The 21532-nt window shown below is 38.6% G+C and overlaps 1 protein-coding gene across 13 annotated transcripts in view; it reads right to left on the reverse strand.

The window, feature by feature from the left end:
- Positions 1 to 21122, reverse strand: part of PPP1R9A (protein phosphatase 1 regulatory subunit 9A) — a 395072-nt gene extending 373950 nt beyond the window's left edge. For 5 of the 13 annotated variants that reach the window (XM_038004642.2, XM_007982120.3, XM_073009121.1 and 2 more), the window contains exons 1-2: positions 21000 to 21117; positions 17210 to 18819 (exon numbers count right to left, since the gene is read on the reverse strand). In XM_038004642.2, coding sequence (XP_037860570.1) covers positions 17210 to 18604 — 1395 coding nt within the window. In that variant the 5' untranslated portion in view covers positions 18605 to 18819; positions 21000 to 21117. Of the gene's footprint in view, positions 1 to 17209; positions 18820 to 20551; positions 20662 to 20999 lie in introns of those variants that run through there. The other 8 variants (XM_038004636.2, XM_038004640.2, XM_038004637.2 and 5 more) reach the window with 5 other exon arrangements.
- Positions 21123 to 21532: the final 410 nt, after the last annotated feature.

Below are 21532 nucleotides of genomic sequence, written 5' to 3' on the forward strand. Positions count from 1 at the left end.
TCCCTAATGATTCCTCTCCTCCTGGTAAAGGTAGACTCCCCTGCTTAGGAGCACCACTGCAAGCTGCTATATCAAAGGTGACATGTGTACTGGCTTCCCTGAGTCAGTTCCAGATTATGTCTGTCGCCCCAGTGTAAGTATTCATAACATTCCCTTTCATTCTCAAAAAGTGTCCCAATTTTGACAATAAATTCCATGGTCACCCTAGACATTGCATGATCCAAAGAGGACTAAACAATGGTCTGTGCCCTTATTTGAAAGATAGTAATAATAATCAGAACACCTAATTTCTCAACAGTTCGGACAATAAATTATATATGATCACCCTATGTATATACCTCTATCACAGCACTTATCATACTAACCTACAAATGTTTACTTCTCTTCTTCATAAGTCTATAGTCTCAAGGAGAAAAGGTTTGTCTTATTTATCTTAATATCTACACAGCAGAGCTCAAAGTCAACACATTTTAAACATATTCAATGTTTGTTGACTATTATCAATCAACTCAGAAGACAATGCCTCTCTAAATAGCTGTAGCATAACCACTTATTCATAAACACTTGAATAATAGGTGATTTATCAGGCTTGACTAATGCCTATATAGTAATTATAAAATGTTATAATCATATTAATCTCAAGATGAAAAACAGCAGCAACAAAATCACATCTGACATAGTGGCTCAATTCATTCAAATAATATAATGAACCTTCATATTAAGTCATATATTCTTACCAGCATCCTGCTAAAAAGTGCTTTTATTATATTCATTTTAGAAATGGAAAAACAATAACTTGTATAGTTATATTTTTAAATAAAGAGGATATTATCAAGGGCCCTGAAAGATTCTTCTACTTCAATGTCTACAATGCATTTTACAAAACATTGCCTTTACATATCTGTAGAAACATACATAACTCCCCAAAATATTATTGTACATTTAAAAAGAAAATGCAGAAAACAGCTTAACCATTCTCTTCCTTAGGATGTCATCAAAAGGTATTTCTGCCTAGGAAAAACTTGTTTCTACATAAACATATTTGCATGAACAAGCAAAGCTATTTCATATTTCAGCTTAATAACAACTGTCAGACATTTTCCAGATAATACAATTCATGGAGGGAACACACAGGCAAAAAATAGGACTTCAAGACCTTGGATTATTTGGTTCCATGCAATTTATTACTAATTACAAGTCACCAAGAAAATGAAAAACTATTTTCTGGATAAACAAATTCATAGTCAGCAAAAGCTTGTTTAGAGAATGAGACAAGTGACTACAAAAATAATTACAAGCCGGGTGCGGTGGCTCAAGCCTGTAATCCCAGCACTTTGGGAGGCTGAGACGGGCGGATCACAAGGTCAGGAGATCGAGACCATCCTGGCTAACACGGTGAAACTCCGTCTCTACTAAAAAAATACAAAAAACTAGCCGGGCGAGGTGGCGGGCGCCTGTAGTCCCAGCTACTCGGGAGGCTGAGGCAGGAGAATGGCATGAACCCAGGAGGCGGAGCTTGCAGTGAGCTGAGATCCGGCCACTGTACTCCAGCCTGGGCGACAGAGCAAGACTCCGTCTCAAAAAAATAAAAAATAAAAAATAATTACAAAATTGTAACTTAGCTATGGAATTAAAACCAACCACATTCCTTTTTTTTTTTTTTTTTTTTTTTTTTTTGAGACAGAGTCTTGCTCTGTCACCCAGGCTGGAGTGCAGTGGCATAATCTTGGCTCACTGCAAGCTCCGCCTCCCGGGTTCAACTGATTCTCCTGCCTCAGCCTCCCGAGTAGCTGGAATTACAGGCGGCCGCCACCACACCCGGCAATTTTTTTTTTTTTTTTTTTTTTTTTTAGTGGAGACAGGGTTTCACTGTGTTAGCCAGGATGGTCTTGATCTCCTGACCTCGTGATCCACCCACCTTGGCCTCCCAAAGTGCTGGGATTACAGGCGTGAGCCACGGCGCCTGGCCAAAACCAAGCACATCTCTAAAATCAATATTAAGGGAGTAGGGGGACAGAAATGACCCCAAAAAAGTAATTCCTCTCTAATCACTGAAAAAAACAAAAGAAACCACATTTTAGTAAACAAGTCCAGAAATCAAAGGAAGGTAAAAAGACTAAATAGTAAAAAAAATTATTCAAATGTTTTAGTTAATTAAATTTTCGATAACTTTCATTTTCAGAGTATAGATACACTCACATACTCAAGTTACCAAAGGTGAGGCAAGTTACTGCAACCTCTAAATAAGTAGCTTTACAACTTTCTGATGGAATCTCAATTTTTAGATTTTCTTGCGACTAATTACAAGCTTCGGTGATCTAAGTAGAAATAAAGTTAAGGCAAAATGAGTACTCTCCCCCTTCAACTTCCATAGTTATATCTCACACAACCATACTTTAATGACTGTGGTTACTTATGAACTGTCATTACCTTACAGGTCAATAGATTGAGATTTCCCAAATGAAAGAGAGCACAACAGCTTCAGCAAGCCAGAGCAGTGGCCAGGAAAAATTATAATCTGCAATGGAATCACCCAGCTTTCATTTATAACTGCTAACCTGAATGCTAGCAGTTAGACATTTATCTATAAAAAAATAATACAAGCATTACACACATAAAAATGTTAGCCCGGCAGTGGCCCATGCCTGTAATCCCAGCACTTTGGGAGGCTGAGGTGGGAGGATCACTTGAGCCCAGGAGTTCCAGACTAGTCTGAGAAACATAGTGAGATTCTGTCTCTATAAAAATGGAAAAAAATTAGCTGGGCATGGCAGCACATGCCTGTAATCCCAGCTACTCAAGAGCCTAAGGCAGGAGAATCCCTTGAGCCCAGAGGTCGAGGCTGTAGTGAGCTGTGATCATGCCAGTGCACTCCAGCCTAGGCAACAGAGTGAGATCTTGTCTCGAAATATAATAAAAATAATAATATTATTATCATCCCAACTTGGACCTTCAGGTGGCGGGAGGGGGAGAAGAGGAAGGAGAAGGAGCAGAGATGATGAACATAAAAGGTTATTAATGCCAACTGTGGGCCTACAATGTGCCAAGCGGTGTGACAATCCTAGAGACACAACCATAAAACAAATTCCCTGCCCTCAAAGTTTAAACAAACTTTCTTAAGAAGATCAGATGTCTGCAGGATCTGAACACAGGTCTGTCTGATTCCAAACATATAATCCTCTGCTACAACATACTGCCTAACAGAGGGAATCCCTTCAGCAAATTTTCTAAGAATGAGAGGGGGAGAGGAACCAACACCCCCACTAAGATATGTGGGGGGAAAAAATGAGTTTTCTCCCTGAAACAGCTTCAGAAGGGGCAATCAAAACAAGAAAGTTTGACTGTGATAGTTAATTTTATAAGTCAACTTGACTGGGCCATGGTGCCCAGGTATCTAATCAAACATTATTCTGGATGTTTCTGTGGGGGTGTTTTTAAATGTAATTTGAGGAAAGCTCATTTCTTTCCATAATGTGGATGGGCCTCATCCAAACAGTTGAAGGCCTGAATAGGACAATAGACTGACTCCCCCATAAACAAAAAAAATTTTCCAGCACAAGGCTTTTATACTTGAACTGCCATGTCAGCTCTTCCCTGGGTCTCTAGCCTGCCAGCCCACCCTGCAGCTTTTTGACCTGCCAGTCTCCATAATCCTGTGAGCCAATTCCTTACAATTCATTTTTCTCTGTATAATATACACATCCTATTGGTTCTGTTTCTCTGGACAACTCTAATATGCCAGGTAAACATTAAATATAGGATATGGAAAAAGAATACCTTCAGAAATATTTCGTATCAATATTCTGTTTATTTCAACCATATTCCAGCTACAGACTTTCAACCATCTGAGGGAGAGGCTTCAAGGGTTCTAATGGATGAACTCTTAACAGTTCTCCTAGATTAAGGGTAAGAATTTCGTTCAGCAGGCCAGGCGCAGTGGCTCACTCCTGTAATCCCAGCACTTTGGGAGGCCGAGGTGGACAGATCACTTGAGGTCAGGAGTTTGAGACCAGTCTGGTCAACATGGTGAAACCCCATCTCTACTAAAAAAAGAAAAAGTAAGCCAGGCATGGTGGTGCGTGCCTGTAATTCCAGCTACCCCGGAGGCTGAGGTGGGAGAATCGCTTGAACTTGAGAGATGGAAGTTGCTGTGAGCTGAGATCGCACCATGGCACTCCAGCCTGGGCAACAGAGCAAGACTCTGTTTCAAAAAGAAAAAATAATAATGCAGTCAGAGTGAGACTCCATCTCAAAAATAAATAAATAAATAAATAAATAAAAATAAAGAATTGTATTAGGTAATAAGAGTCAAAACCCAGTAACTCAAACTAAAGCTCTTCTGATTGCTACATCTGCAAATGGGACAATCTCCTGAGGCAGCTCCAGTTCACTAATGGTCCTACTCATAGAACTCGTTATACAGAGAAGAAGCCAGCAAAATAAAAATTCCACAAGCATCATAATCTCCATGGAAAAACATAAGCCTCGTCTCAAACTTGACTGGGTATATGATTAACTAAAAAAAGATATCACTGCCTCAAATCATTCACAAATTTATATAAATATGCAAAATCACAACCAGTAAAATTATTTTTCTTGAACTCCAATTGTCTTTTTCTAATGTAATCATTTTATAGAAAAGAGTCAAAATTTTACATGGTTTGTCTGTTAATGTTGCCTCTTTTTCTTTAGTTAAAAGTAGATACAATCATCTATATATCCCTACTAGAAACCCAGTATACAAGAAAATATTAACAGAATTTATCAACCATATTGTAGTAACGTTTAAGAATACTTAACAAAAAGTGATAACCCAACCACCAGATTATATTGTAAGGTAATTTAATTAGGACTTCACCAGAACTAATAAAATGCCAGAACTGCTTAAAACTCTAAGATCAAAGTAATCTGCTGATCTGATTAAACAAAAAGCAATAATTTAAATTTCCAATTTCAGAAAACTCTGCCACCCAACAAAAATACGTTTGTCATCATTTACATACTACAACATTATCTACCAAAGCTTTTTAAAGGTAGAAAATTATCCAATAGATGAGGGGAACTGACCCTCTGACTCTAACTAAAAATATACTACCATATAGTCTAACCATACATCAAATGAATCTCTTTTCAGCTAATATGGTTTTTAAGAGGAACAACAGGAAACTACATATTGGCTGGTGTTTTAGGACAGGAAACATATTCAAATGGCTTCTGTGGAGGCCTAGAACACAAAATCCTATTTTTAACTGGGTGTGTACGTGAGTTTTTTCAAAGGATTATATGTAAGCAAGATAATGAACTTGACATCTCCACTCTGTCACCTTCACAGGGAGCAAGCCTGTTGAGGCTCAATAATCTATCAGAAAGACATCATGCCACATGGCAAAATGGTTAAGTTTCCTTTAAGTAAATGTTTATTCTTTTTAGTAAGACTACTCATTAAAATATATTTCACTTCAAATTCATTATACCCAGTGTTTAAAAGCATATTTGAAGTAACACATTAGAATATCATGTACACAATAGCTGAACTTAAGGAAAATATCTCAGGTCTATGCAAAAGTTATATAATCACAATTCAAAATGAATTGGAAGGTCTCCCTCCCCATAATACTTAAAAGCTTAGCCACAAATGTGGGATCAATTTTACCAAGGTTTAAGAAATATGCACTTAATGAATTCAACTGTCAAAAGTTCATCCATTTTCTTAAAGTAACACCTTCTCCAGTGTTATATAAATTTACACTTTTCAACCAAATTTCTTTTCTGTGACATGTCCTCCAAAAAAAAGTACATTGAAAGATAATTAGAATTTGCGGCAGCATTTTAAAGTGTTTTTGTTAACTTCCTTATGTTGTTATTGCTGATCATTCCAATTGTGTCCCACCACTATTTTTTAATGTAATTAAAGTAGTAATACATGCTCACTGTAGAAAATTAAGTAAATTCAGAAAAGTATACATTTATTTAACATCACCACTATTCTCTCAATCCAGAAATTTATCAGAGTTAACATTTTGATGTATGTGTTTTTAATCTTTGTCCTACGTGCAAATACACATATTTTTAAAGTAAAAATAAGACAGAAATGCATATTAAGCATTTAACCAGACTTTTTGTTATGAAGTATTTACATCTTTAAGTAATCTTCGAAAACATGAGTTATACAGCTTTATCCTATTATACTATATGCATTTATCATAATGAATTTAACCATATCCCCATTAACTGGATATGTGAGTTGCTTTAACTTTCTACCAACTCATTTAAATAACACATTGATGTAGTCTTTACTAACAAACATTGATTTAAAAAGTAATAAAAACCACTCAGAGCTCATATCAAAAAAGCCTATAAACACATAAAAATCTTCAATCTCAACAACAGATCAAGTAGAAATTATAAGAGTTATTTTCACTTACCAAACTGAAAACTGCAAAGCATATAAATAATACTAAGTACTGGTGCGGGGATTGTGAGAAAACTATTCCAATGCAATGCTGATTATAAACTAATACACCCTTTTTGAATAATAATTCAGGCAGTATATATAAAGGGCTTTAAAATAATTTTATTTTTAATTAATTTAAATATAATTTAATAAAATTATAAATAATAAAATTATAAATTAATAAAATTATATTTTATTTTTAGGAATCTATCTTAAATAATAGGTAATTCTAGATGCTGAGCAAAAAACTGTATTAATACAGACATGAAAATCATAGATTTTGGGGCCCAGCCCTTCTTTTTCTTTCTTGAAATAGGGTCTCGCTCTGTTGCCCAGGCTGCAGTGTGGTGGCCCAATCACAGCTCACTGCAGCCTCAATCTTCCAGGCAGCCTTGATATTTCGAAAGATTTATTTACAGGTTTGTTTGTTTTAGTGCTCAGTGCTCAATGTTAAAATTTCTAAAAGGAAATACATGCTCTGGACATAGAATATTATATAATTCCTGGTATATAATTTAAATTACTGTATTTTATTATTCTACCTACAGAATAAACTTCTAAAAATAAACACATTCTAGGTAATAGTAGATAAGACGTCATTCAAACATCCTACAATAAGTTTTGCCTTTCTCCCCGAGAAATGGGTTATTAAAAAAAATAATTTTATTCATGTCTATAATATCAATTAACAATGAAAAGTGCAAATTTACGTCTTTCTCTTCCTTTACAAAACAATTCTGTAACTCAGTTTTACCCAAAACAAGTACTTAGTAAAAGAATCCATCAATGTAACACTGACTCATAAACAGGTTTTTTTTTTTTTTTTTTGAGACGGAGTCTCGCTCTGTCGCCCAGGCCGGAGTGCAGTGGCCGGATCTCAGCTCACTGCAAGCTCCGCCCCGCGGGTTCATGCCATTCTCCTGCCTCAGCCTCCGGAGTAGCTGGAACTACAGGCGCCCGCCATCATGCCCGGCTAAATTTTCTGTATTTTTAGTAGAGACGGGGTTTCACTGTGTTCGCCAGGATGGTCTCGATCTCCTGACCTCGTGATCCGCCCACCTCGGCCTCCCAAAGTGCTGGGATTACAGGCGTGAGCCACCGTGCCCGGCCTCAAAAACAGATCTTAAAAACTAACGAATAAACCTGATTTTCCCTCTCCTCTGTGGGCTCTTACCTTGAAAAGAAAACTCTTTGCAAGCCTGAAAAGGTACCTCTGACTGTGAGTACTATTTAAGATTCTTATATTGAAGATTAGACAATTTTCTGATATGAATGTAGCCTCCGTGAAGCTGTATACTTACGTATTTTTAAAAGAGGAGGAGTAAAAAGAAATTTTTGGAGGAGAAATCTGAGGTAGATAAAAGAGAAAAGTCCATCTTACCATACAGCAACAGACTCAACATGCAAGTCACTCAGTTTCGTACAGTCATGCCAGTCCTAAGGCATCAAGACAGAAATACCAAAGACCTAATCTGGAAGCCTCTCACTGCTTATTCCTGGAAAGAAACGTTCATGGTCATGACTCTGTTCACCCTTTTGACCCTTGACAACCACTCTATGTCTGAATCTAGCCCTACATATTTCAACTGGCATGGAAAACAACTTGGAAGATTAGCTTTCCCCGGCACAAAACTCATCTGACTTTTTTATAAAAGAGGGCAGGAGACTAACAGATCCGGGAGCAGTTTCATTTATCATTATCCATAAATACTTGGTGAATAGTTTTAACTCCACAAATACTTTTTTAAAATACCAATGAAATAATAGATTAAGTATAAGCAAAGAACAAAACTTTCCTCCTCCTAAAATATAAAATTTCCTGATATCTTCATACTCTATTTCGCTGTCTTCTTTGTAAGGATATGTGCATGACAAAGAGTAAGTTAGGCTGAAAACTGGGAACTGTACAAAAAAAATTATCAATATTTCAATCATGTTGAACTGTGCTATGAAGCTATTTCCAGAGCAAAAGTGAGTGAAGCAATTAATATGTCAGCAACTATATTACAAAACATTTTTTTCTTTATTCTTAGTTTCCTCAGCAGGGTGTTTTAACATATAGTTAAACCCATACTTTCAAAAGTCAAGTTGCTCTAAAAATCCACTCTATAAAAATGTACTCCCGTGGACTTAATATTCTACTCATTTTAAGGTTTCTACTATAATCTATAGAATTACTGTTCTCAAGAACAATTTAACATAAATTCTTCATTTTGATATTTCAACAAAAGATGTCCAAAATTTTCTCTTTGAAATCACAGCACAAATATTTATGATTATGGTGTAGTACAAATATGTTTAAGACACAGAGAATTCCAGAATGGTAAAGCTGAGAAACAATCTTAGCGATAAATTACTATAATAATAAAAAGTGATAAATTAAGTAAGACAGCCTCAATTACAGGTAAGAAATTAAGGCCTCAAGAGGCACACTTGTCCAACCTGACAGAATATCAAGTACCTCTTGATGTTATCATTCTTATTACTAGTTAATGATATTTAATAGTAATATAGACTATATAGTAATATGCTCCAACAGACAATACATGGGAAACTAAATAAATATCTGCCTCAAATCACTCATCTTACAGATGGTTACAGTACAGATAATAGCATGTAGGCATAAGAAATCTATATGGAAATATCGAAGGATGAGAAAAAATTTTAAAGTAGTGAAACTGTCCATGAACAATTCCAATAAAAGTAAAAGAATAACAAAAGCAACAATATAAAGAAGTAGGATGGAAATAAGCATCAGATTATTAGAAAAGGAACAGGATTCCTTCATGCTAGAAGAAGACCAATGTAAAGATGAAACTCAGCATCAATGCCACTTGTACCTTTAAAGAAACCCTATGCAGGCAGGACATGGTGGCTCACACCTACAATACCAGCATTTTGGGAGGCTGAGGCAAGAGGGTCACTTGAGCCCAGGAGTTCAAGACCAGCCTGGACAACACAGCAAGACCCTGAATCTTCAAAAAAAAAAATTAATTAGCCAGGCACTGTGGCACATACCTGTAGTCCCAGCTACTTGGGAGGCTGGGGCAGGAAGATCCCTTGTGCGCAGGAGTTCAAGGCTGCAATGAGCTTTGATCGTGCCACTGAACTCCAGCCTGGGCAACAGGGCAAGACCCTGTCTCTAAAAAGAAATAAAGAAACCCTATGCTGAATCAAACACTCATGCTTCATATGTAGCAATTTTAGATTACATTAAGAGAAGTGTGGTGCCCCATGCAAGGGAGTTGTTCAGCCATCCTCTTAGCCACATAAACCTATTCTTCCTCAGTTATACATTTCATCCCTTCTTGAATCCTACTGTCTCCTCAGCTTCATGTGTTCTTCCTCTCTATGAAATGCATAAAATGGCAGACAACATTTGTTGATCCCAGATAGCGCCACTTAATTTTTAGACCATGTCACCAACCAGAAGAAAATTCTTTTTGCCATTGCTCTCTAGACTTTACTGTAGTATGCTATCCTCATGATATCTTAAATTTAATATATCCCAAGCCATATTCCTATATTCTTCTTCAAGTATCCTATAGTCTTTTTTAAAAGCATTTGTAAGAAATGTCTGGAAGAAGTAAGTCTACAGAAAAAGCAAGTCAATTACTGCTTGCCAGAGGATGGAGAAGGAAGGGGAATTGGGACTGATTATTCACAGACACAGGGTTTCTTTCTAGGATGATGAAAATGTTCTAAAATCAGATAAAAGTGACGGTTGCACAACACTGTGAATATACTAAAAACCACTGAATTGTGCACTTCAAAGTGGTGACCTTCGTTACCTGAATTTTATCTTAATAAAAAATTGCAAATTAAAATTAAATAAAAAGAAGAGTGAGTGCACCACCTCCCTACACACACCAGCATGCCCCTCCTTCTAACTTTCCTTTTACCTTCCAAAGTAATAAACACTCCATCTCCATCGGTAGAATTATTCAAGCAGAAGCTGAAACATCATCTGTCAGGAGTATGCTAGTGAAGGGCTTCCTGAAGTGACTGGGAAATGACACTAGATTACCTTCAAGTATATTTCATCTCTAAACGTCTACGTCACAAACTAAAGAGATTAGAATCAGGAGAAAACTGTAAAAGTGACCAGAAGAAAAACTATAAGGCATAACTTGAAAAGTTTTCTTCCTTTTCAAATCCACAGCTATAGAATATAATGAAGCAAAAGAACAAAAAGAAAATAGGTCCAAATGAGAGCATAGAAAATTAAGAAAAATATCAGGTACATTAGATAACAGCATAAAAAGCAACATATTATAGCAATGTTTGTTTTGTTTATACAGAATTTATCCAATATCTAACTATATTTCTCTATAAAAATTCCTAAACTTGTTTTCAAGCGGTAGAGAAGATGTTAGAAAAAAATCTAATGCAGATGAGATTTCAATCAAATTACTTCTGATGGGCATGTAACTGGGTTCACAAGGTAAACAACGTATGGATAACATAACACAAAGTGATTTTCCTCCAAATTTGGCATCTTATCTTTCAAGTACATGAACCCAACAACTAGAGTCATTTGTGAGAAAGAAAGTTTAGAGGGAACACAAATTATGTATGATCCAAAAAGCAAGAAACTGCTGGGCACAGTGGCTCACGCCTTTAATCTCAACACTTCGGGAGGCCGAGACAGGAGGGTCGCTTGAGCCCAGGAGTTCAAGACGAGCCTAGACAACATAGTGAGACTTCATCTCAACAAAAAATAAAAAAAATTAGCAAGCATAGTAGCGCTTGCCCATAGTCCTAGCTACATGGGAGGCTGAGGCAGGAGAATTACTTGAGCCCCAGAGGTCAGGGCTGCAGTAAGCCATGATTGCATCACTGCACTCCAGTCAAGGTGACAGAGCAAGACCTTGTCTCAAAAAAAAATAAATTAAGTAAACAAAAAACAAGAAACCTTAAATCTTTCTATTACAAGTAAATGCCAGTAAACATCTGAAATAATCTACTGTCAAAAGAATCCCTTTTTAAACACTAAATGATCATTGTTCAATTAAAAAAAAAAAAGTATAGATATACCTCTGGATTTTAGAAAAGGGGTTCATTCAACAAATATTCATTATTTGATTTTACAAAGTATATTAAAATATTTGACATATTTCATTTACCTGATTATGAAGCATAGGTCATAAAACATAAAAATTTAAAAGGAAATCCAATTTAAATGTTATACCATTGGCCGGGCCCAGTGGTTCACGCCTATAATCTCAGCATTTTGCAAGGCCAAGGCGGTTAGATCACTACAGGTCAGGAGTTCGAGACTAGCCTGGCCAACATGTTAAAACCCTGTCTCTACTAAAAATACAAAAATTAGCCAGGAATAGTGGTACATGCCCGTAGTCCCAGCTACTCCAGGGGCTGAGGCACGAGACTCTCTTGAACCCAGAAGGTGGAGGTTTCAGTGAGCTGAGATCGTGCCACTGCACTCCATCCTGGGTGACAGAGCAAAGCTCCATCTCAAAAAATAAAAACTAAATGTTATACCATCAAAGTTATCCAAGAAAAGCAAGTTAAATCATATGACAATTCTTATACTCTCTCCATAAGTTTATTAATTTACACTTGTAAAAGAAAGAAAGAAATGAAATTTCTGATCCTATTAAAAACTTCCTCCTCCCAACTTTTTATAACTAAAAACATAAATCACACAAAGAGCCTAGGATGTGACTTTTTAATGACTCAAATGCCTTATGAGTTAAGGATAATAATCCACTTTGGGATCCAGAAGCAAGAGTGTTCATGCACTTTACAAGATTACACCTTATTTCATCTTCAGAGAATATTATTCCACCCAGCCAGCTATAGCAGCCCCATCTGGAAAGGAAATTTATTAAATGTTGCTTCCCTAACATTTTATGACCAGCCACTTTCAGAAGCTAGAAGATTGTACTTCAAATTAATATTCCAAAGAGTGATCTCTTGATCAGCGACATCAGCACCACTTGAGAACTTGTTAGAAATGCAAAATCTTAAGGTCCCCCTCCAGACATACTGTTATGTAGTTTTTTTATATTATTTCAGAATATGAAATTCTATTATAGAGGTAAACAAATGGGATGGATGAAATGCTTAAGAAGTGACAATCATAGATGGTAAATAAACTAATAACTTATGAGACAGAGGCAACACTCAGGCTGGGCCAAGTATTGATAATGAGAATGGAAGCTGGTGAAATGAAGGCAGTCAACAGATGCGTAATAAATAGGTAAGCTGGGAGTAAGACATGACAACAATAAAATAAATAGAAATTATGATAAAATGAATGAGGTTTACTTATAGACAAAAAGCAATGGAAATACCAAGTCACCATTATGTCTGGACTGACAGCTACATTACTTCCATGTCAGTCATCTACTGAGGACACCAAGGATGGTCCCATGGCTCATGAGCAGGCAAACTAGCAAAGCTATGGCTGTACCTAAGTGTATTTGTCACATCTTTTCAATAGAACAAGTGTGTATCGACCCAGGAAATCATTAGTCTATGGAGTCTTGGTTCAAATATCAGCTCTGGTCCTCATAACCACGTCATTAATGGGGAACGGTTATGTGAAAGAAAGATGGGACATAGGAATATTGTTTACCCAGGACACAGGTAGTGTGGTCCTTCCAGCCTGGCTTGAACTGCATTAACTTACTCCATAGCTTTCCTCTTGCCTCAGGATTTGTGCTTAACTGGTTTGGTAAATCATGTGATTCAAGCATTTTAACTTGTTTTCTGAGTCTTCTATTCCATAACCTCTGAGATAGCTTGCCTGGTGGTGTACTTGGAGCCCAACCATTGTATCAAAGTAATTTCCCACAGAATACCTACTGAATCAGAATCTGCATGCTAACAAGATCTCCCAAGTGATTCATACGCATATTAAAGTTTAAGAAGCAATGACAAAACTGTTATAAAGGGAAGCCTCTGCAAAGACAAAAAGTTGGATCTCAACAGAACTATTCTCTGAAAACAATCTTGAACAAAAAAACTTCAAATATCCAAGAACGCCCTAACAATGACTCGGAGCCCCAAAAGGAGGAGAGAATACAAGAAGATCCATTTTCAACAACTATTATGTAAGGTTTGAAGCTCTGGTGCCCTTGCTGATTATTTGAACTCCAGTCCTGTAAAGCTCCATATGAGTTGAGAAAACACTCAAAATATAGCACAATGTACCTCAATATTAACTCTGTAATGTCCTTCTTACTGGGAGTTAGAAAAATCTTTTTCAGATACGCTGTTTCAAGGATAACAATCCACTGTAACACAATAGTATTTCAGGGGAAAAAAAAATACCAATCCAAAGGACATAAGAAACAGAGAAAGGTTGTGACTTCCTTAATGAGGCTGCAGCAACCTTAGAAAGATTATCAAAGCACAGAGTTGGGAACAGCCTGAGAGCTTCCTTAATGGGCTGTACACTTCCCACCTACCAGCAGCTCCTGACTTCATCAGCTCCTCATTTTATGTATTTGTTATATTTGCATTGTCCCTGACACATATTAGGGGCTCCGTAAATGTTCTGAATTAGTAGAAAAAATGACACGTCACCCTCTCTTGTTTTGATTCATCTGAGACAAATTTACTTTAATTCAATCCTTTCATTTTGAAAAATTCCTGAGAATGAAGGCATAATTCCATCTTGAATTAGCATGGTTCATAACATTCTCCCATTCCATATCTCAAAGTTGGATCTTAATTTGCTATTATTAATTCCATTCTAATATTTCATAACCCTATGAAACATTTCAATCTATCCAATAAGATATAACTATCTATGAAAGATAGAAAAGTCATACTGACAGCTGGCAATACAGTCCGACCATTTTTAAAAGTCAAGGTAGATGTTCGAGTACAAGGTATATGCTGCACAGGAAAGATCAACTATTCTGATGTTTTTCTACGTCCAGATTTAAGACATCTTACGGAAATATCTACGTAAAACATCTATAAAAAGAACTGAAGTAGTCACTGTGGACAATATTGCACAGACAAAGATGATAAATAAGATCTATAACAAAAAACTAAAGGTGCTGGGAATTTTTAACCTAGTATAGAATAAAGTGACAGGAAAAGAATGTAAAAGTTCTAAAAATCATTTATTTAAATAATACATTCCCTATTGCTTCTTTAAGAGGAAGTATGTTTAAGCTTCAAAGGAAAAGACTTAGGTTAGAAACTGTAATTTCCCATTCCATAAATAAAGCTTTATGAAAAGAATAAAGAAACACAGATAGAAAATGGTTGCGTGTATTCCTTTCCAAATAATCTATCAAATCCCTTTCTCTATATGCATTTAGTACAACCCAGTGCCATTAAAGGACTCACAGGACATTAAACATTTAGGCATAGATTTTTATACTGTTTTTTATGGATTCTAAATACAATGTGTTTAAGAATTGAGTCTACAAACTCACAGAGGAAAGGGGTAACCTTACAGATTTTTGTGTCTTCTTCAGCTAACAGCATGAGAGAACACACATGATAAACCTTCAATAAATACTTTAATTGGATCTAATTAGGTATTACCACCCTCTGAGGCAAAAAAAAATCTTAATTGGGGAATAACCTAAACACTAAGACCACCACCATGACCAGTAGAAAGCAGCTCTCAAATTTTCCAAGTGAATCAACTTGCATATTAAACAATGGAAGCAGCAAGAAAGAGCAATTGTCTTATTCATTACAAAGGGCTAAGAATGAATCTTCTGTTTGCAAACTTAATCCACTCCAAGTAGTCCTGTTAACTGCCCAGTAAAATGCAATACATTATTTTTGTTTCACAAATCTTATGCTTGATCTAATTTGTTTTACAAATCTTATTCTTGATAAAATGTGTTAAATGTAAATAATGTTGCATTCTTTGCTATACAAAATTGTCATTATATGAAAATTAAGAGGCAAAATACTTATTGTTATCAGCAATCATAGCAAAAATTAGTTGAACTTCAAAATGTCATTCCCAAAAAGCAGGTTTGTTCACATATAAACAGACATATTTCAATGATAAATACTTTAAAATCCATTAAACCTACTAGTGCACAGTTATGTTTTGTGCAGCACAGGACCCAAATACAGGCTGGTATCCCACTTGGCTGATGGGGTAGTATTCTACTTGATAAATTTTCATAAGCTGCTATCCTCCATATTAAAAACTTAGTCACTGGGTTTAGCAAACTCCTTGAAGAGTTCATTTCAGTTATTCCTGTCTTTCTCAATGTGAAACGATTTAATCTTATTGCTTTCTTCCTAAGGGGTAGAAAGATGATGTTCAAAGGGGATGTGAATGGCGAAGTTTAGGAGCTCACTGGATAGGCTTGGGGGAAAGGCTCCTTTAAAGACCATCTAGAGTAGGGCAGTGGGCTTTGGGGAGGGGTAGGAAGGCAGAAGGAGACAGAGAATCACAAAGGAAGGTGGTAAAGCACTGCAAAGAAACTTACTTTCAAACTGGATTGACATCTGTAGTTTATTTTAAACTCCAGTTTAACTTAACATGACCCATTCTGACCCAGAACTTCTGCCTTACAGTAATAAAATGAAAGTTTGCTTGCTAACATCTGTAAATAATTTCATAGATTATTACTTTATTTCAGAATAGTCTTTCATAATCAGAACAATGTCAGATTTCTCTTTAAATATTTCTATGTAAATTTATATTTTAGAGCCTTATATGGAAGGTCCTAAAATGAAAATAACAGTGATTTTAGATTTTTGAGGAGAAAATTTACAGAAATGTATCAGATTCCAAGTCTATCATATATACACACTGTGTAAGCTAGAAGCCCCTAGAATGTGGTCTAAAACTACCGTTCTGCACCATAACCTTCCAGATTCCCCCAAGGAGAGCATGCCAGAATCTCAGGACTAAGCTGTGAGCAAGTATACTTTGAAAAAGCACCCCAGGAGATTCTGATACTCAACCAACCACCTCCTGCCCCTATTGCCATTATCCGCTAATAACATTTCCACCACCCACTGCTGATGTACTTTGTGCTATTCTTCCATATCAAATGTTAACTAAGTGAAGTCATTAGAGCATGTGAATTCAATTGTCATTTACCCAGTTTTTAAGAGGTAAAAATAAACCCATGAATGGCAAATCAATGTTATTTCTTTCAAAAAAGTTCATTTTAAAGCTATGTAACAAATTTTGAACTCAAAGTGTTTACAGTCAAAGCTTTTCAAAGTATTTAAGTCAGTTAATATATTTCCACAAATTAAATTTTGACCACCAAGTAGCAGTACCCAAAAAGAGTTCCAACAAAATTCCTCACAATCCAGTTACACTTAAGTAATAATTCATATTTTTTAAGAAAGTAAATCAAGTATTATTCCCAGATTATAACTCTCCCACTGTACATTATACTTCATACCTTAAAGTGTGCACATTCAGAAAATATTATTTATGAATAATTTTAGGTAAAACTAAAGTAATTACATTTCTAACTAACACTCCTGGTTTTCAGTACTCACATTACTCATACTCCAGTTCACTGGAATGTATCTCACAATCCCCGAACTTCTTCAGCTTTAATATTACTCACTATTGGTGGATGCCCTTATAAAGCACATTTAAGAAATGTAATTGATATCTCTCAAACTCCAAACTTTTAAAATCACCTGACAACAGGTGTATATCAACAATCTTGAATCCCTTACAAAAACTCCTACTAATTGTCAAGTCTATTCTACATACAATTAGGCCCTAGTACTAAAAACAAATTTGAAAACAAATGGAGAAAATACACTTACCTTAATAGGGGCACTACTAAACTTAATTTTCCTATTTGCTGGGATTTCTTCTTCTTCTGGCAATCCAACGATTTCCGAGTATTCCATATCGGGCTGATAGTAATTGTTCTCATCACTATCTTCCTCCTCATCCTGCTCAGTGCCTGTCTCTCCCCAGTCTGAATTATACCTGGATCTCACCCTATACACATTATAGTCACTGTGCATGTACACATGGGAACTATCAAAACTGTTTGAATCTTCGGGTACTTCTTTTCCACAACTGGATGCAGAAGCATCAGGAGAGGTGAAATCACCACCTGCAAGTTCTTTCCTCTGTTGCTTTGCTGCCTCACTTTCAAGCAAATTAGTTTCAGCATCTTCTAACAGTTGGCTTTGTGGTGAAGGGATTTCAGACTTTGGCATTGCCTTACTTTCAGCACAAGGTTCTTCAGGACCGTCTTTGTCAATGCTGTCGGGAGTCTGTTGGTTAGATGTGGAGTCCTCGGGTTCCTTGCTCTGCTGGATCTCTTCACCAGGTATCGAGGCTAGAGAGGTACTTTTAGAAGCCACTTCTGGTACTGGAGTTGTATTACTCTTGTGAGCATCCTCGGTATCAACACCTTGCTTGTTTGAAGGAGACCAGGAATTAGAATCCTTAAGGTGGCCAAAGGTGTCAAGATTTGTAACAGTAACAGATGGTAAATTCAAAGGATAATGCCCAGTCACTGAGTATTCATTGTTCTCAGCCTTCTCAGAAATGATGGCACTGGGAGAATCAGTGTTCTCAAATACTGCACTCAGTTGACTCACAGTTGGGGAGACAGCCTCAGTTCGGGAGCTAAGGCTGTCCAAGGAATCAGTACTGCCTCTGTTGGACTTGGAACCTCCCCATTCATCCTGAGGTTCACTCCCTCCAGCTTTCTCTTTCTTTGGGGAATAGCGGTTGTTTTGTCCTGATTCACGCACACTTCTCTCAAACATCTTCCGAGTCTCAGTGAATTTGGAATATGAAGGGCCATCGTACATTGTGTCAAATCTACTAATTCGTTCAGAAACAGAGGACTCCAACTTAACAACTGAGCCATCTGTTTTCTCCAGAAATTCTTTGGGCTTCATTCTTCTCTGAGGAGATGAATGTCCACCTTTCCCCCTTGTTTTGGCAATGACTGCAGCATTCTCGTTGGGTTCCATACCCATCTGCATAAATAGGTTTTTAATTCTGTTGACATTGGAGCCATATTTCCTCCCCCTGCTCTGCTGGGAGCCCTCACCTTCTTTTGTTTTTTGTTCCCCATCTGACTTGGGTTTGTCAAAGGTACTTTTCAGTGCCTGGAACTCAGTTCGATATGCATTCCTGTGAGGAGAGGCACTTCTGAGAGTTGTTCGTTCACCTGAAGACTCAGTTTTCAACATTTTCACTTCAGGGGTGAAAAGCCAATGTTCATAATGATCAAAGAAAAAACCAAAAACCAAGATACCTGTCTTCTCTAATCACCAGTATTGGGTCAAGAAAAGTACCTCTCAAATGGTATACTGTGTTAGCGATCGTCCCAACAGGTGTATTAGGAACTTAGTCACAGTCAAGAGTTACAGAGAATGTTTTTTTCAAAGCAAGACTAGAGGTTCATCTGAAATAGAAAAGAATGAATTTCTGAATTCATTTACTTATTTGAATTTATGTCTAATCAAATAACATACATTTTATTTTCCAAATGGCTTAGCCACGTGCCAAACAGAAGAGCTTACTCATTGAAATGGGAAGTTAAAAGTCAAGAAGTTATCATTCTGATTGGTCTTTGGTAAAAAATGTTTCAAACACAATTTGGAGATACCTATCAAAATCTCAAACACACACACTCACAAATACAAGTTACACATAAGTATATTTGAAAGCAATACTTTAGCCCAAGTTTTAGTCACTTTTGTGAATGCCCTTTAAAAAGAAACCAGCAGTTCATCGATCTTTAAGAAATCAACAAACTGTCCAGAAAATCAGCTTCATTCAGGATTCTCCACAATTAGTTGGAACTTATTCTTTTTAAGTACAATTAAGTTTGGAATCTATGTTTACAAACTCCAAAACATGCCTACAGAGGCATATTTTACTTTTTCTGGTCCAATATTCTCATCTACAGCATCCCCAAAGCAATACTAATGCAATTTCAAACCAAAACAAGGAGAAAAAAAGTTCCTGAATGGCAATAAGTTTCATTAAATTCAGTTATAACAAGTATTTGGAAGTTTCCTAACAGTGGTTATTATTAATTATGGAGTGGGATGCAGACTACCATGGGAATAAATGCGTAAGAATGTGACAATCAGAAAGCAAATATACTGTGACACCCCTTTTCACAGCCCTGATTTGTTTATTCTTTCTTGCCTCTAACTTACTACAGTTCAAAACGCTATGCAATGCACGCTTGCTGGTCTCCTTAAACCCACAGCAGGATTTTATATCAATAAGCCAGCAATCAAATACTTCAAGATATGCTGAAGAGCAGACAATGCAGGCAGTTCTAAAGATTTTTCTTTTTATTTTTGTTTTGTTTTGATGTTAGACCGAGCCACATCACCCTCACGTATAAACAGCTGAGGAGGCACACACTTTCACTTAAAACGTCTCCAAACTCGGCTCCTGGCCCAGCACGCATGCATGGCCCATGCAGACAAACAAGAAAGGCTTTGGAGTGTGGTGCCTGTTTTTCCTTTTTTTGTAAAGCATCGACAATCTCCTTTTACCCTGACCATTCTTTTTAAAGCCACAAACACCCTCCCCTCTCCCCTACACACACACCCCATTCCCTCCCCCGCCAATTCCAACCCGAGGAGGCGGGGGCGGGGGAGATGGGGCCGCCGGGGGATTCAAAACCTGCCCTCACAAAAGACAAACATAAATAACACCAACTTGAGAGGCAGCCGATTCCCAAGCCCGGTTCGGGACGCAATCCCTCGGCCCTGGGGCAGGACCGGGAGAGCAGGTGACGCCAAGCGCTATGGTAGGAGGTCGCAGTCTAGCTTTGTGCCAAGAAGCACCTGAAGTCCTAACACATTGGCTGCGGCTCCCGGCGGCTGCCAGGCGGATCCCAGTGTGACACGGAGAGAGACGAGCTCCCTGGCCACATTTAAAAAAATAGAAAAGAAAAAAAATTACAGGGTAATGAAAATAAATCCCTTTGTTTTTCCTCCCAATGTGCCAGGAAACAATAGATCCCACTGATAATGCCTCCGATCTTCAACCTATTGCTCCTCCACCACAACCCACCCCCACCCCCAGCCTGCAACTCAGCCTTTGTACAAGCCGATTTTTTCCTCCTCTCCACCCTCCCCAACTCCTCGCCCCGCGCTCAGCCTCCCCCTTACCCGAGCGGGAGCGCCGCGGGCGGGGAGGGTCGGGCCGCCACGGCTCCCACCCTCTCCTCGCAGGCGCCCCCCGCCCCACGGTGGCCGCGGCGGCACGGCACGGCGCCGGCCCGCTGTGTACACCGCAACCCGCTCTTCACGGCGCAGCGCGCTGGGCGGCTGCGGCGGCCGCTTCCACTCGCGCCTCGGCCCCCACGCGCTCCCTGCCCGCGGCGGGCGGCCCCGGGAGGCGCGCTGCGCTCCCCAACGCCATTGCGGGCGGGCGGCGGCCCGGGCAGCGACGCGCCCGCATGCTCGGACCGGCCTGGGGCCAGGGGTGCAGGCAGAGGAAGGGGTTTGGCCCACGTGCGGTCGCCAAGCTGGGCCGTTTGGGCAGCCTGGGAGGCCGCGGTGTAATGGAGGAGAGGCCGCGGGGGTGAGGAAGACCAGGGGGTAACAGGTGCCTCACCTCGGCTGATGGGATTAACTCTAGGGCCGCAGAGAGAGGGAGCCCGGCAGCAAAATCCCGGGAGAGGGAGAGAGAGGGAGCCTCTGGCGGCCAAGGAAGGGCGAAAAGCACCGGCCCGAGGCGAGGCCGCCCCACCCCCTCGGCCGTGGGCGAGGGGCCTCTCCGGCCTGGGGCAAGGCCCCTTCCTGTTCGGGTGTTGGCTCCGGAACTTGGTTCTGGGGCTGACCGCTGCTGGGGCCCCACTTAGTCTGAGTCTGCAGTTAACTCCGTGACCCTAAGGCATCCAAATCCTAGGCCACTCTGCTACGTCCTGGAAGGCCAAGACGTAGGCCCAAGTCTGGTGTGGCCTTCACCTAAGCCACTGTGCCTGGCCTACTACTTACCTTGACCTTAAAGTCCCACTGCCAAAGAGAAAGGGATGAGGAGGTCTTCTACCTTTCCTGTCTAGGGAGAGTTTTTCAGCTCACCCCACCCCTCCGCCCTTTTCTAAACGCTCAGTACTCCCTCTTACACCCCCAAGTACCGGAAGTGTT

This window comes from Chlorocebus sabaeus, chromosome 21 (genome assembly GCF_047675955.1).
Source record: "Chlorocebus sabaeus isolate Y175 chromosome 21, mChlSab1.0.hap1, whole genome shotgun sequence".
NCBI lineage: Eukaryota > Metazoa > Chordata > Mammalia > Primates > Cercopithecidae > Chlorocebus > Chlorocebus sabaeus.